This window comes from Pyrgilauda ruficollis, unplaced genomic scaffold (genome assembly GCF_017590135.1).
Source record: "Pyrgilauda ruficollis isolate IOZ18807 unplaced genomic scaffold, ASM1759013v1 scaffold77, whole genome shotgun sequence".
NCBI lineage: Eukaryota > Metazoa > Chordata > Aves > Passeriformes > Passeridae > Pyrgilauda > Pyrgilauda ruficollis.
In genome coordinates this window covers 2,315,276-2,332,308 of record NW_024529599.1, presented here as the reverse complement: position 1 = coordinate 2,332,308, position 17,033 = coordinate 2,315,276, and the positions used below count along the sequence as shown (strand labels likewise).

Genomic DNA, 17,033 nt, shown 5'->3' with positions numbered 1-17,033 from the left:
GAAGGGGGAGGAGGGCAGTGTGTGGCTACAATGGAGAGCCAGGCACTGGATCCATTTCACTCAGCACAGGGAGAGAGTGGGATCTCAGGTAGCAAGAAGCCCTTTGAAGGGACCAGCCTTACACCCTTTAAATTAAGTGTTTCAAACAGAGTTTTCTTCAGCTCCTAAGTGATAATTGTGCTAATGAAACACCAGCTAATTACTGAAAACATGATTTTTTTTTTGCAGCTGTATAATAGCATCTTTATTTATTATGCCTTCATTAAGCAGCAATGGAGGCTTTTAATGAATGTTTGATTAACATAATATCAGTGCTCTTCCAGGTGAAATGCCTAATTTAAGGAGAGACACAGTCTGCTGTGAGTTCAGATCCCTGCTCAGCCCTGTTAGTGGAAACACCCATTTGAATCAGCAGTTTAAATCAGGAGTCTGCAGTCGGGGGGCACAGCCCCATCCTGGGAAATTTTGCCATACCCATGACCCCAACATTTCACAGCACCAGAAGCCAGCCTTTCCCTGCCCACTTGGAGAACAGACATAATTTTTCACCTTGTTGTGTTTCCCCTTGCTCAGGGGGGGCTCTCCCAGTATTCCTCAGCATTTTTCAGCAGTGTGGCAGTGCCTGGTCCTCTCCCATGGGGCAGCAAGAGGCTCCATGCTGAAGCAGTAGGGCACAGATTATCCCACCAGTGGAATTTCTTGCCTTCAGGGCAATGGATCTTTCCTCTGGTTACTAAATGGTTACAAAACTCATCCCAGCCTAGGCTGGGATGAAGAGTTTAAGACTTGCCTGCAATGTGATGGACACTTAACTTAAAGTCTTTGCTTGTAACAGAGAGAGACATGGAAAAGCCATCGAAAGGGAAAAGATGGAAAATTTCCTTTCGCTAGGAAAATCCCACTGAAGCTAATAGGAATGCAATAGGCAAGGGGTGCAAGAAAAACACCATCCAAAATCTCTCCTGCAGGAAGATTGACTGTTCACTTTGGTGAAAGCCCAGAAGAAGCTGAACATCTGTATTTCCCCAAGGATGCTACCTCTAGAGAGCAAGCAGCATCCTGCAGAGAAAAGGATGGAGAGGCTGGAGGACCTGGGGTGCCAGGGAGGGAGCGGGGCACAAAGGACAGAAAGGATCAAACCCACAAGTGAGGACTGATGGGGACAACAGGACACGAAGTGGGAGGATTACCAATGGAAGAATACACCTTGGAGATAACACTATTAGGAATTCCCTCGGGAGAGGAGCTTTATGCCTGACTAAGGGGAGTCATTCCTTGCTTCAGAGAGAAGTCTCCAAGGCAGGCACCAGAGTGGTCACACATCAATTTCCAGTTAGCAGCAAAATCAGAGTCCCCTGCTCACCTTCCCTGCAACAACACCAGGGTCCAATCCCATCAGGTAATGTGCAGTCAAAAATAACCACATGGCAAAAAGTCCTGCCTGTGCCTTTGATATGAGAGGAGCTGGTTAAAGGAAACATTCCAAATTAAAGGAATTAATTCCAAATTAAAGGAAAAAATGGGGGGGAAAAAAAACTCCTCCACTTCAATCCTGAAAAATATATTGCTCTGTATTTAAAGTTTGGAAGAGGCCCTTTTAGTTTTTCAGCTGCTTATAGTCAACTGCTGCCTGGCAACTGGGGCTGCAAAGTCATGCACTAAAATTAACGACGTGCTTGTGGATTGAGGAAAGGCACTCAAGGACCAGGGAGATAAAGGCAGCAGCCCCAGGATTGTGTTTCAGCCCAGAAATCTCAAGGAGAATGGAAAAAAACTCCCAACAAACTCAACTCAGAAGAGTCAAGTGCAGACACAGGCATTAGACACTGGGGTTTGTTTACAGGGAGAGATGATCTCTCTATTAATTCTGCTTAGGAGAGGATCCTCTGTGTGCTGGCTTGCAAAAACCAGAATGTGATCTTTTCACAAAGCTACACACCTGCAAAGCTGAATAAATATAAACCAGCAGGGCCACACCTGGGGCCTGACCTCCAGAGACATTTGCTCCAGTCTGCTGCAGGAAACCTGGGATGAGCCAAGGGCTCTCTTGCTGCCACTGCACCTTACTGGATGAATGTAGAGAACTCAGCACAACGAGGATGTGGAAGGAAGATTATTATGAAAAAGCTATCATCAAAGCCTGACATATAAAACAGCAGTGTAATCAGAGTCACAAACTACAGAAATATGGTTTGAGTTTGTCAAAATTTCCATGGCTGTGCAGGACTGACAACCCGGGTTTGGTCTTTGGGGGCTGCACTGGTTCCTGATCCCTGTGCATGCCTCAGCACAGGCATGAGCATCACTGGCTTCAGGCTGTCCCAGTGCTGTCCTAAATCCAAGGTTCCTCCCTGATTTACACAGCACTTAAAGCACATTTCAGCTTACACAGATATCCTGGAGCTGGCTTGGACCAGCCCAGCGCTGCCCTGGAACAGGAGACGTGGGGGCAGTTGATGGGGCAGCCCTGCTGCAGAAAACAGCAAGAGCAAATTTGAGGAGTGCTGCAGGCAATTCCCTGACTCCAGGGGAGCCATACCCTCAAGGACACCATTACTGGAATAAAACCACAACACATTAAGCCAGGACATGACTTTACGGGGAGTTGCACCATGGCACAGCTGGCCACAAGGCAAGGGATAATTTGCTGCCCAGGAAGAAGCATGCTGCAGTGGTGGAGCAGGAGCATGTTCCTGCATGGTAAACCAGACTGAGCCAAGGAGCACAGGAGTCAGCCTCCCTTGAGGGCCAGGGGCTGGCAAATTGGCTGCTGCATTTAAAGGCTGTATCCTTTTCTCTGCATAGTGGGTGCAAAGATCCAGGTGATCTCCTGTGCTGGTGACCTTCAAAGATCAATTTGCCAGATTGAACAAAGGCTGGGTTTCAAAGCTGTCACCAGGAGCAGACAAGGAGCTTTGTACCTCTTCTCACTCAGGCAAGGGAACATTTTTGGTATTTGAGAGAACTGGGCAAAGGAACATTTTGCTCTTCGAGAGAACCCAGCAGTGATTGTCCATTTGGCTGAATGGTGGGGGACATTTACAGACAGAAACAGCTACAACAATAACAATTAAAAAAGAAAGGCACCAACATGGAGAAAGAGAGAGATGATACAAAAAAAAATTTCTTCTTGCTATATTCTGGTATGACTCCATTAATTTAACTCCAATCTTCAAAAATACTAATGGTAATAAAAACTGTTCTGTTTGTAGGGTTGTAGGATGTTATAATACACATGCAACAAACCTCAAATAATATTTATTCACCCCAGAATGCTTTAAAAAATCAGAGATAGAAGCACAGGCCATATAAGCAGATTCTAGTGAGGAGTTTTAGGTTGTATTTACCTCTCCAACCAATGCCCCAGGCAGGGTATAAGGGTCCCTTCCCCTTATGGGTGTTCTTGAACAGCTGGAAAACTTCTGCAAGGAGCAGGTGAGCATCACAGGTCCCCACTCTGAAGGGTACTAGGTGACATGCACACCCACTCCAAGCTGGACAGCTGGATTGGCAGTAGGATGGAAAAAAAGGTTGAGCTCACGCCTACATTCCCCCTCAAAGCCTCCAGCAATCCAGGATGTCTCATGGAAGCTCCCATTGCGATGAAGCAGATGGCAGAGACCAGAAATCATGTACTTTAAAATACAGAGCATTGCAGGGCTGGAAACGGGAAGAGCTCCATGAATGCATACCATGAAAAAAGATAATCATGTCACTAATCTCTTACCAGCCTGTGTAAGTTTTCAGGAGGGGCCTTTAATCTGGATGACAAACATGGTGAAAACTGTTTCAAAGAGACTGTCACAGCAGTGATCCATCCGCAGTGCCTGACTCACACCTCAATTCCCACTCCTGCATTAATGCTAACAGTGCTTTTCATTTATGCCCTTCATTTAGAGGGTTTGCTGTATTAAATTGCACCACGGCTACGAAAACAAAAAAAATTTAAAAAATAAGAAGACCTAATAATTCATCCTATTTTTTCCCATTCCACTTCTGTCAAGGTATTGCTGTCCACCTCAGAAATCAGATTCCAGGATCTGGAGGTCCTAAAACTTGAGAAGAAAGCAAAGGCACAAGCATGAGGACATTACCTCTGTCTGGAAACCCTCTACCAGGATGGCCACCAGCAGATTGAAGAGAACGTAATTCCCAAATGTCATGAGAGCGATGAAGTAGAGAGCAGCCCAGGATGAGGTGGAGGCCATGCCATTGTAAAGGACCTTGTTCCAGTCTTCCTGGGTCAAAATCTGCAGAGGAAGGGTATGAGGACTATGGAGATACTGGAGGACAGGATGCTGGGTATCCACGCTCTGGATAGGCCAGACAAGCATCCTGCTTTTAGGGTTTCCACTGTAGCTGTAACCACAAGAAGATAAATCCCTTCTGAGCCAGAGAAGAGAGAGAACCAGAGAGACTGTGATTCCCAACCACCAGCAAGGACCTTGTGCAAACTGCCCTGTCCCCCATGTCCAGGGACAGCCATAAGGGAGGGTAACAGCACACTGGTCAGACCTTTCCTTTCGGCAGCCAGAATGACTTAAAGTCCTTCACAGATCCCAGGGTTAAAGGGCCCAGAGCTAGAAAAAAAACCCCTGCATGTATCGGCTTTAAATCAGATTCCATTATTTGTCAAAATACCACTACAAATAGTCCTGATCTTCTCCTTTCCATCCCTTCCCTCTACATTTACTTTCACCCACCCAGTCCATACCCTGCAAACACAAGAGCCTCCTGACTTGGCAGCCCCTCCTCACCAGGGCTCTGATTTAGTCTGGAAAATAGTCTGAAAGCCCCCATAAACCTGCACTTGTGGTTTTGGGTCATCTTCTTTCCACGGCATGGAGCTTCACTAAACTCTCCTGGATGCGTTGGAAAACAACCCCAGTCTTTGCAGTTTCAAAACACCCATCAGTTGTTGTATTTTCCATTTTGTACCTGGAAAACAGTGACGATGGCCCAGAGCAAGGAGTCAAAGTTCTTCCTGTCGGGCAGAGTGTCACCATCCCGCTCTGAAGCGAACTTACAGCCAAAGAGGTGCATGCCCAGGATGCTGCAAATGACAGGAAGCAGGGGCTTGACAATAGGACCACCACACAAACCAGTAATCATACAGCAGGGTGATTCTCTCCTGATTTCACCTGAGCAATTCCTGTTTATGGTTTTTTTAAAAAAGATGGATCCTTTGTTCTCTGAAAAACATGCCTTAAGATCACGCAAATCAGTTGTGAATTTAGGTCAAATCTGTCAAGGAGTTTCAACCAAAAAGTATGTCTGCTCCTTATTTTTCTTCTGCTTCATTTTTTATAAGTCAAAACATTGTCTTTCAACATTTTCTAAACAAAATGTTTTGACTTTCTGTTTTGCAATGACACATTTTCAGCAAAATATGCTTCAACTGAATTAGGAAGACAAAAAGGGTTTCTGTGAAATGCCTGAATAAGACATATCAGGGGACTTGAAACAGCTTTTTCAATTTTGACAGAAGAACAGAATACCTTTCATTATGGATAGATACTAAAAGAATAATCTGCTTTTCCCTGCTCTCTGCTAGTAACCTGAATAATCAAATTATTTACAGCTCTACTGAGCACCACACCTGCAAATGGCAGTTTTGGAGTCTCACTGGAAGAAGGGACATTATGCCCTGGAAGAGACTGTCTCTCTTCAGCCTTCCCAGTGCCTGCATTGCTCAAACACCGCAGTTGGCTGTAGAAAGAGAAAGGCTCTTCTCAAAATCTAGACCAAAATCTAAAAATACAGGGCTATGCCAACCCTGTTTCTAACATTTCTACTTGTCTGAAGACAAGGCCATGAAAAAGCACAAGCACCATCATGTCTGACATTCCTTTAGGAACATCATCCTCTTCTTGGTAATATTTTTATCACCAAGCTTTCTGATAGTTGGTAAGTAACAGGACTGCTGTCTTGGGGTGATGTCAAGGAATCATCCAGCCTGAAAGATTTTCTTTGTAAACCATTTTGCAAAGAAATCTCATCTGGCTAACTGAGAGAATTTAGGGCAGCAAGCCACAGCCAGCAATGCTGTTCTTGGGACCGTTCAGCGCAGCCATGCTCTGGTACGGACTCTGTCACCTCCTCATCCCATCACAGGATCCCATCTGAAAACCCAGAGCAACCTCAGGACGGGGAACCAGAAACACTCACCTAAAGATGAAGATGAAGAGCATCAGCAACATGCAGAAGGTGGCCACGTTGTCCATAGTCTTCATGAGGACGACGAGCTGGCGTTGCAATGCTGGCATGAAGCGGACCAGCTTCAACACCCGCATGAGGCGAAAGGTGCGCAGGACCGAGAGCCCCCCGCCCTGCTGGCCCACAATCTCCCACACGCTGGGGAGGACAAAAAGTGTCAATGCAAGGTGACAGACAAAGCCTAATTGCAAAGGCCGAGAGGAGGGGCAGTGAACGGAAGGTGAAATTCAGAGAGAAGAGAGATGGAAAGTGGGCAGAGATGTGCTGCCAATGCCCGCGGTGATCTGGACTCTGTCCAGGCTTGCAAAGAGCAGAGCCCTACTTGAGTGTCAAAAATATGCCTGGAAATCAGTGACTGCAGCTGCAGGGGCAATTATAGCCTTTGCATGTGCCAAAAAACCAGAGATACTTAATCGAGCACTGGTTGTGCCATTTGGATCCCAGACTATCCCAAGACATCGGGACTGATAGCTTTCTGCTTGGGCCTCTCTCTAAAATGACCATAAAATAATCCCAAGATATGTATTAGCAATCATGCTTAAGTGCATTAATTACAGAGAGAAGTGTAAAAGTGTCACAGGAAGGTATTTATGCCAACTCTCCATTACTTTCTGTTTAATTAAACACCCAAATGAGGAGAAGCACACATAAAGAAAGCTCAAGGTTTGTACCTAATCACCACAATGATCCCATCAAAAATGTTGTATGGATTCTTAATGTAGCCAAAAGGACCATAAACAAGGACTTTCAACAGCATCTCCAGGGCAAAGAGGCTTGTGAAGACGATGTTGCTGATCTCCAGGGCATTGGTAAGTTCCTCTGGCTGGGGAAAGAAGAGGAGGAAATTGAGAAAACAAACAGCCAGCTCCATATCCAAAAATCACACATGGAAACACAACAAAGCCCAATACTGCAAATGTGAGAATACTGATGCTAATGATGTGGTGAGAAAATGGCAATAGCTCACTCAAAGCCCAGGAGTTGGAAGGAAAATACTTTCAGAGTGTTTAAGGTTTAGAAGTCCATTGTAAATTCACCAGGTAAATCTGGACATGGACGTCATGTTGATCAGAGCTTTAGTACCACCTCAGGAGGTTTAGGCAGAAGTGGCATGTACTGAAGCTTAATGCTTTGACATCCCCCACACTGATTCTCCTTATGCAGAAGGGAAAGTCAGGCATTTTCTCACATAAATATCCCTTTAGGGCCTGTCTTTTTATTTAGTAGCTCATCAAAAGATTTGAGCTAAGATTTTTCAAAAGCAGAGATCTGAGGTGATATAACCAGAATGGCTCCAAAAAAAAATATCTCATTACTCAAAAGAAATCTCATTATCAGGCGGCCCCAAATCTGCAGCTGAGGAAGGGCCCGATGCTGGCATTCCAGAGAGGCAATCTGAAAATAGAGGTATGAAAAAACCACAAAAACTTAACAAACAGACTCCTGGTACTCTTAGACCTAAATTAATGCCTTTTATGTTTTTTTTAGCATGTTTCACAGAGGGTTCCCAACAATGCCTGCAGATGCCCAGTGCTTCACTTTCCCCGACAGGTGGGCAGGCATTATTGGAAAACATATGGCAGAAGACAAAACCTGTAGTCTGCGTGGGATCAGTCAGTGGCAAAGACAGAATCCACACACAGGATCACTTCTCCCCGTTTAACCCCACGACACAGTTGCAGCTGCTTGTTTCTGCTGAAAGGCTTCATTAAAGTCAGGGAGCTGACATCCTGCTGGCAGATGGCGGTGGGGTCACATCAGCAGTGCTGAGGTGGCGCGCAGCATTGGGCTGGCTCAGCTCACCTCACACCTCACACACAGTGGCTGCTAGGTTCCCCTGGGGTATTTTGGCACTGGCTGGTCTAACTTGTAACCACCCATGTGGCTTTAGATGCCTGGACCATAACCACAATGGGTTACGGCCAGATGTGCATGCTTACAGCAGCCACACCACGAGCAGGAGACAACGTGCAACACGTGCAGTTGACTGCACCTTCCACTTACATGAAACACATTCATGACTGGCCAAAAGCTTCCTGTGGCAGACCAGGAGCTGCTACACCACAGCACAGGCTGTAGGGTTTCACTTGAGGTGACCCGACCCCAACATGATGGCAACCACAAGAGTAGAGACCTCAGGGGCAGGATCAACACTTGGTCAACTGTGCTTCAGAGCCTCAAAAAACTACAGTGACCAAGGGGGTCATAAACACATGCTGGCAAAAACACAGATAAATCCATGCAGGCATTCAAATATTTGTTTCCAAGGGTCAAACTACCAGGCCCAGCCTTTGCAGCTCAAGTTCCTCCAACCCAGCTTGAGGGTAGATGGGGACCGAAATCGGTGTGATGTTATCTCAACATGGTAGTGAATCCCTGAGGACTTGCACAGATAATATCCCTGCACGGATATTGGCAGGAGCATGTGATGACACAGGATAGCAAGGGAGGAAACAGCAGCATTTAAAAGAAAATGTAATAAAAAAGTAAAAAAAAGAGGGTGTTGAACACAATTTATACCTCAAACATCCTTGCTGAAGAACAGATCCCTTGGCTAGAGCTTGCCAAACGCACCATGCACACAGCCCAAATCACCTGCCGCTGGTCTAGAGCTAAAATACAAACGCTGCAGCTCCCAATATTAAATTCAGCCACGGTTTAATGCCGTAATACCTATGGGAACACTCAGACACAGGGTAATAAATAGGCCAAGAACTTATATGTCAAGCTGCACCTCAGGACAATTTGAAATAGCTACAATTCTACATTACTCACAAAAAAATGCCAACTCATTCATGAGTGCCTCAGTGCCGAGGCAGGCTGTGCTGTTATTAGTACCTCAGTGATACAGCTGGAAAGGAGATGTGTTCCTGGAAGCTTTCCTTCTCATCCATCAGCACCACTAACCTGGACCCTGAAGGCTGATTTCCACCCTCTGTTCCACCTCTGCAGTGGCACAGTGAAATCCAACTGGAGCCGCAGGCACAACCAAGTTAAACCCCTTGCCCAACATCTCCCACAGTCACATCTTTTCCTCGCAGGAGCTGACATGGAAAATCCAACAGCCCTGGTAGGGATGACATGTTAATAGCATGGATTAATGAAACTCTGGACTTCATGGGCGCTTTCTGGTCAGAGATGTTGTTGGAATGTGCAAATCCAGAAGGGAGGTGCTGGCAGGGCATAGCTGGGTGATGTGGGGAGGCAGAGGGGGAGCAGCATTTACATTGCAACTCTCCCAGCATCCTCAGCACACACTGGAGGGGCTGTGACCCCTCTGGCCCATGAAATTTCCCTCCCAGAGCATCCAACTCAGGAGATATCCAACACCCAAATAGCCCTGGCACTGGCTTGTGAGGGCTATGGGTCAACCTGTGCTGACACAGCAGGAAAAAATCTATCTGCCTCCCAATACTTCACCCCAAAAAGCTACCTGCCCTCCCACTCCTCCTCCACATACTCTTATCCACTTCTCTTGCAGGAAACAGTTTTCAATATCTGAGACACTGGGCAGACATAATAACAATGAAGAGTGGGAACTCCTGAACCAGAGGTGAGAATTAATATCCAAAAAACTAATTAGTTAAACTGGATTGAAAGAGAAAGGGGAAACTTCCATGTCATCCATCCAGGAAAAGTGAAGAGATCCAGAGCAGCCTGTAGTTCTGCTGGGGTGGGTAAGATGAGCATCTACTGAAAGAACACCCCACTCTGACCTGGCTGAAATCAGCTGAGTTATTTTGCTTTGGGAAACTACACATCCCTAAACAGTTGAGATGGGGCGATGCAAATTACTTGGGGGATTTCACAGCCATCTGTGAAGCAGGGCATCCTCTCAAGACCCTCAGTCCCACTCAGGGAACCCCAGGGCAGCTCATGAGTCCCCTGAAGCAGCTCATCATCCCTTTCAAGGGACACAGAGCTGCAGCTGGTCCATGGGGGACCCCTGCCATGACACCACTGGGATTTATTTGTACCAAGAGAGGGGGGCTGTGATCATGATCCTGCCCTGGGGAATCTCAGCCAGGCAGTGGGGATTCAGACCCTTCTAAGAATGCCAGCTATGGGATTTTCATTCAGCCACAGATGTATAAGATAATAAGATTTTTTATAAGATGCTTCTACTCTAGAGAAATCACAAATATGTCTGAGACCTCTTTCCTGAGACATCATTACAGTACAACAGGAACATGATTTTCTCTCCCATGGGAATTGAAATCATCATCCCCTCCCAAACAAGAATTCAAAATTTCTGACTTTGGAAACTAAGACACAATGTACAAAATCTTGGAGGTTCTTCCCTCTGTTTCAGTCCCCATTCCTTCATCCCTTTGCTCTGTACTGCAAATCAACCGAAATTAAAATACATAAATAAAAGTCAGCTTGAAGAAGAACATGGAACTTTTTGTTCCCCAGCTGTCATTGGGGAACCAATGGGAACCATTAGGGAACTAACACCCCAAATGGACATTTCAAACACTTCAGACAGCATATTCCAATAAAGTTGGGGGTTTTTTTTGAGGCCAGTCCACTGAAACTACTTGTCTCCCACAAACAGCTTCAAATGTGATAACCTGACATTTTCTGACAGTAACTGTCTAATCAAAACACTATCGACCAGCTGTAGACATCATGTACCTGAGAGAGTCGCTGACTCCTGGCACACAACCAGCTCCATGGATCCTCACTGGGCTGGGAGGAAAACAACTGGCAAAATCACTCAGATTTTCTCTCTGAGGGCCACAACACAGCAGTTGGGGGATGTAACATCCTTCCTTTGACTAAATGGTATATTGTGGGGAAAAAAAAAGCCTTCCAGGACAACCCTAAAAAGACATTTCTCAGGGAGCAGAAACTGAGGTGCAGAGCCTGGGGTTTCTGTGCCGCACAAAGCCTCTGCCCACCACCCCCATTACAGCACAGCTGCCACAGCCTCAGCTTCTCCATTAAAAGAAGAGTCTGCTAATTCTCTCATCAGCAGCAGCAGTGCCTAATTAAAAGGAAAGCATCCTATGATTAAACGAGCAACACCCAGAAAGAGCGAGATCCAAGTGTAATTCAACTCTGGTACAAAACAGCAGCTCTGCCGATGAGCCCTCAGTAAACACTGAATTTTGTTTACAGGACATCTTGCCTTGCTGGACACACAGATATGTTGTCCTGGATAAATCATTCCCTGTTAGCCTTCTGTTTGTGCAGTGTTGATTTGTTGATGTACTAAACAGCACATTGACAAGTGTGGCAGCACATGAGATCAGAGCAGACAGGGCAGTGCCGCTCAGAAAATACGGAGCATCGCTGGGGCAGCGGGAGGATGTGAGCCCGGGCACCCCCCCAAAGCTGATCCTGCCTGGCAGGGAGCAAGTGTGGCAGCCAGGAGGGCATGCTCTCTGCACTCTGTCTGGAGGATTCAGGCAAGGCTACCTGGCACCAAGCAGGGCACTGCCAGGGGGGATGGGAGGAAGCAAGGGGAGATGTCCCCAGAGTGCCTCAAGAGGTATCTCAAAGCTGGACCAGCACCTTGCCCTCTTTTGGCATTCAGAAATAGGCTGTAATGCATTTCTTTCTCTTTCCCGCCCCCCCCCCCCGCCCCCCCTGTTTTTAAAGTTGAGTAGAAGCTCACGAATGAGATTTCCAATGGCAGAAGCAACATACTCCATTTCTATGTGGGCATATACCTCTTCTTCCTGCACACAGGGCTCCAAGGTGTCTGCTGAGCAAGCGAGGCTCTGGACACTGAGACAGAAAGAAGGTGAGGATTGGAGCTGGGGCCATGCAACCCTGGGGCCTGTGTCCCCCAATTTCTGAAAAACAAGCCCTGCTGCTGCATGAAGTGCAACCAAGTGCCCTGGCAGACAGTGCCCAGAGCTTACAAAGCTTCCAGCTCCTGCCTTCCTCCAGCTGTGACCCATTTAGGGCACAGGGTCCTCATCATCATCATCAGACCTGCATCCAGTGCCATGGGTATGGCTGGCACATTTCCATCCATCCCATACTTCCCTTGTCCAGACAACGAGCTCCAGGCTGCAGGCAAGCCTGGTCTTGTCCAGCCCCTGCTCCTGGGATGCCAACACAAAAGAACAGAAGCACCCCAGGGTCTTTTGTCTCTATCTTGCTAACAATAAAACAGAAAACCCTGCTCTGTCTCACCACAGCTCAGAGCGAGGGTTGGGACAACCAGCCAGGAGGCAGATCCCTCCTGATCCCAAGGGATATCTTTGAGATATCGCTCTACTTCTGTGAGCATATCCAGAAGACCATGAAAACTTCTAACCCATTCAAACTGCTGCAAGAATAAGACCTTTCTGAAATCATTACCATGGCAACTAGGAAAAATAACACAGAAAGAAAATAGCGACCTCAGCTATTTCACAGGAAGCACCAACAACATTTTACTGACTCATCGCTTGCAGATTTCTGATATATATACATAAGAAAGAAAATCAAATGGGTCACACAAAGATAGGATTTTCAACTTGACACTGCTCTGTTAAGATCCTCTCCACCCTCCATGTGGGTGCAGACACACACCAGGTCCACCCCAGAACAGAAGCCAGACCACAAGTCCTGGGGCAAAATGCAAGGAATTCTCATGAACAGAAGCAGCTCTTAATTAACAAAATGAGGTGCCCTTTCTTTGCCCTCTCCCACGCTCAGTTCCCCACGACTGATAGCTCATGGCTGTGTCCTCATTCAACCCACAAGCCTTCTCCATGCACTAACCCTATCACATCCACATTAATCCCCCTGTATCAGTGCACCCACCGAGCCACGACCATCCAAAATACCGCTTCAGTTCCCTCCAGTAAATACAGCTCCTGTTGGCTCCGGAGCTGCTTACAACTTTATAAATAGAAACTCAATCCACACATATTTTCAGAAGTGACATTCATTGTCTTTGGGGCTCCTTAAAAGGTATCAGGCTTTAACTACTGTCCTGTGTCCAGCAGAGCAAACCTGAGCCATGCTTAATCGGGGTATGATAGGCTTCCTCTACTTATCCTTTGCCAACTTGGTTAAAGAAAACAATTTGGAAAGTAGCAGGATTGCTCTGCTCCTCCTGGGGCTGGAGACATGGAAAAGGGCAGCATGCTCACTGCTCAGTGGGCTGGAGAAGGACTGCTGGGATGTTCAGGATTTGCAGGCATTTATTATAAGGAAATGACTTTTCAGACAAGTTAACAAGTCCAGTTACATCCCTTCACTGCATGGGAAAGAAGGATTTTCTTCCAGGCTGAATGGAGGCTGAATATTTCATGCCACAGCAAGTAATGATGTAAGAAAGGGAGGAAAGCAGCTTTCATTTCAGAGAAATCAGAGCTGTCTGCACAGGAGGGATTCCCCTTCCATCCCTTCTGCTAATCTCCTTGTCTTCCACCCAGCCTTTCCCATTCCAATCAACAAGTGTCCCTTCCCAGCCCACATCTGCAGAGAGAAGGAGCTGAGTCCTGTGGACATGGAACCTCCTGGTGCAAGATGTTCCTCTCCGACACATCTTTGTTGAGGAACCATGGCAAAAAAACTGAATTCCCTGGCCCTGATTGCACATATGGGGCTGAGTCCCCAGCCCCCACCTGTCTACTTTGAGAGCAGGGTGCCAGTGAGGGGATGAGCCCCAAATTTGATGGAGAATTTCATCGACCCACCCTGAAGGGACCTTACATGAACCATGCTGCCCAGACCCACAAGCAGGGCATGCAGACCACATCCTCCTCCACCAAGCTCTGCAGCTGGGTTCTCTTTATCATTCTCTGGAGGTACAGCACATATTCTTGCCTGGAGATTTCTGGATGAGTATTATTACAGAAAATGCAAGAAAAACATGAACCAGCTCATCCCTCTGCCCAGGTTTTGCAGGAGCTTAAGCTGAACAAAAGCTGCATTTCTACTTGGTCACACCTTGTAAGTACTTAAGATTTAAAGCCCTATATTTCTGGTTAATCTAAACCAAGTTTGAAACTTATCTCCCCATTAGTACTTGAGAAGGGACCAGGGGGAGGGAGGAAATAAAAAGAGGGAAAGAAAAATGCTGTCACTGTAGAGCTCCTGCACAGTTCTGCTGAACCTGGCTTTCTGATGCTGGTAACACTATCTCTAATGCTGACAGACATCCATGGGGGAAAAGCTGCTCATTTCCCAACATCAGCAAAAAAACAATTATAACAAAGAGCTGAAATCCAGCAGAGATGAGGGAAAAACCACTCGGCTGCTGCCCCCATTCCTGCTGGGGGCTGAGCAGGGTAGGAATGGGCTCTGTGGGGACACGAGTGACAGCAGGGCAGAGTCATGGGTGCCAACAGCATTGGGACAAACCTCTACTAGGAAAACTGAGGAAAAATATGGACTGATCCCTGGGAAAACACCATCAACCAGAAGTGCTTACAGATGAAAGTGTTTGTGGTGCAAGCTGAGGGTGCTCCAGATGCTCTAGCTGAATTTCCTGGATCCCACCCAAGGGGAACAACCACAATAATCAAAGAAGGAACAGAAGGAAATGCCTGGCTATCTGCATAGAGCACTGATTTTTCATCCATACAGGGATGAAGCAAGTTTTGAAAGTGCACACCATTTTTCCATTTCACCTAGCTGGAGTCTCTTCTCAATGCTGTCTAGGCAGAGATAACAGGAGGGTATGGATGGCAGCTGAAACAACAGCTGTAATGATAGGATCTAAGGCAGCCCAAGTATTTCCAGCCTCTGAACTAAATTAACAGGAAAGGACTGACACTTACGGTTCCTCAACCAGGGAGCTGAAGAAAACTTTAGCAGGTGTCAAGGAATCTATATAGACTCATCCCAAAAGCATACAGAGAACTGATTTATCTGATAAAAAAAATAACCTTTCCAGTTGCATGAAATCTCATTTAATTTTCAAATAATTCAGTCTCCAGAACCAGGATAAAGTCTGCTTTGTAGGCACAGCCCATTTTTTAATGACTAAGAGGACCGTGGCATTTCTTATCCCTGGAAGAGCTTCACAAGTGGGTCAATTAAAACATGCTAGTTTCTACAAGATCTCAGAAACTCTTCCAATCCCCTAGAAGCAGAAGTACCCCCAAGGTCCATAGAGGAATTACCCCCTCTAACAAACAGAGAACTGGTTTTGAAGTCAGTAATCCTAGCGATTAACAGCTCCGATGACTTCCATTAGCATCGACTCCTCCAGTCTCCAACAACAAGCCATTAATGAGAGTAATTTCTGCATAAGCAGGAGCCAATTTAATACAGTGTGTGCAAACCCATAGGGCACCTCATTTGCCTGCCATGGGAGTGCCCCTTGCTGCTGGAGTGTTAAGGAATTAAGGTGATGGTAGCTCCAAGCCCTACACTGGGCAAAGCCAGCAGGTGGTGAGGGAGGGAAAAGCCTCGCTGACCTGCCAAGGCTTTGATTGCTTGGCTAAGAGCAGCTGCCATAAGGCTGGAGAGATGTGTAATAGAGTTAAATAGAGATGTGGGATGTGCACCTGAGTGGAAGTGGAGATACCTCCATAGGAAGAGAAGGCAGTGCATGAATGCGAGGCCTTGTGAGCTCCTGGGAAGAGCCCTGGGCAGATGGAGGTTTTCCAAGGAAAGGCTGTTTCATTGATTCAGGGATACACACACCTGTGTAAGTGCCCTTCTAAAACAAAGCCTAATGAATCAGACTCATACGGGGAAGTATCAAATGAGAAATTTCACCACAAAGCTGCTCTGTACCATTCAGTTGGAGTGAGACAGGCGGGTACAGGGTTAAGGAGTACAGCACCAGTTTGCATCAGTGTGTGATGCAGAGAGCCCCTGGTGCAGCACCAGCTGGGACATGGACATGGGACAGGTCTTTGTGTCCCTGCACCCCAGGAGCAACTCAGAAGAGATGGAAGAGATACCAGAAATATTTTACAAAACAAAAGGATTCCCTTCCTTCCTGACCTAGGGACCTGACACAAATCCATGCACATCAAAGAAGCCAAAATATGTGTGCCCTGGGTTGATTTGGCATGGAGCCAGCCAAATTTGAGGGTGGAAGGGATACGGAGCTGTCCATGACTGCCCTATGTAGCCAGACAAGGGTGAGCTGCAACCAATCCCTGGATCTCCCACAGCCTCCTCAGGAGGTGAACGAGCACTGGGCAAGATCTCATTTTAGGACATAGGGATGGCCAAAGGAGCAGCCTCCACACACCTGACAAATTGAGCTGCCATCCACCAGCAGCAAAATGTTCAGCTGGGCTTGAAACTGGTGGGGATTGGGATGCTCTTGACCACCAAGTCCTGGGAGCAAAATACTTCTTACCCCAAATATGCCCTTATCTTTTGATAGTGCTTATACAGGGATCCAGATCTGCTACTCTCCAGTCTGCCCAGAACTTTGGACACCTAAGCATCCTGAAACCTGGGCCACCAACCTGTCACACCCCCATTGCCCAGTTCCCTTACACCATTTCTCCATGGAACAATCCAATTTTCCTCCCGCATGGAGAAATCAATCAGAGGGTGTTATGACAACTAATAATTTTCAGTTACCTTCTTCCCTGCATATTGAATTCAGGCAGAAGCAGAAGTACATAAATACCATGTGGGTGACTATTATTAATACTTGAACCTGCAGCCTAATGGTTGCTCCATGCTGGCAGGTTTTCGAACTGTTCACCTCCCCTCTCCATCATACTGGATATCTAAAAATTTAATGTTCTGTGATGCTGATTAAGACAACCCTCTTGTTCTCAAGCCTTGACTGTTTACATAAATAGACACTTTAATGCATTTTGCCAGCAAGGTTTCCTTTGACTCCTTGGCACAGATGGTTGATATTTCCATGCTGCAGCAGCTATTAGATT

At 46.6% G+C, this 17,033-nt stretch overlaps 1 protein-coding gene across 1 annotated transcript in view; it reads right to left on the bottom strand.

Moving 5' to 3' along the window:
* Positions 1 to 17,033, bottom strand: part of CACNA1G (calcium voltage-gated channel subunit alpha1 G) — a 142,252-nt gene that overhangs the window by 56,755 nt on the left and 68,464 nt on the right. The window contains exons 11-14 of the mRNA XM_041486583.1: positions 6,888 to 7,039; positions 6,169 to 6,354; positions 4,939 to 5,053; positions 4,095 to 4,250 (exon numbers count right to left, since the gene is read on the bottom strand). Of these exons, the coding sequence (XP_041342517.1) occupies positions 4,095 to 4,250; positions 4,939 to 5,053; positions 6,169 to 6,354; positions 6,888 to 7,039 (609 nt within the window). The remainder of the gene's footprint in view (positions 1 to 4,094; positions 4,251 to 4,938; positions 5,054 to 6,168; positions 6,355 to 6,887; positions 7,040 to 17,033) is intronic.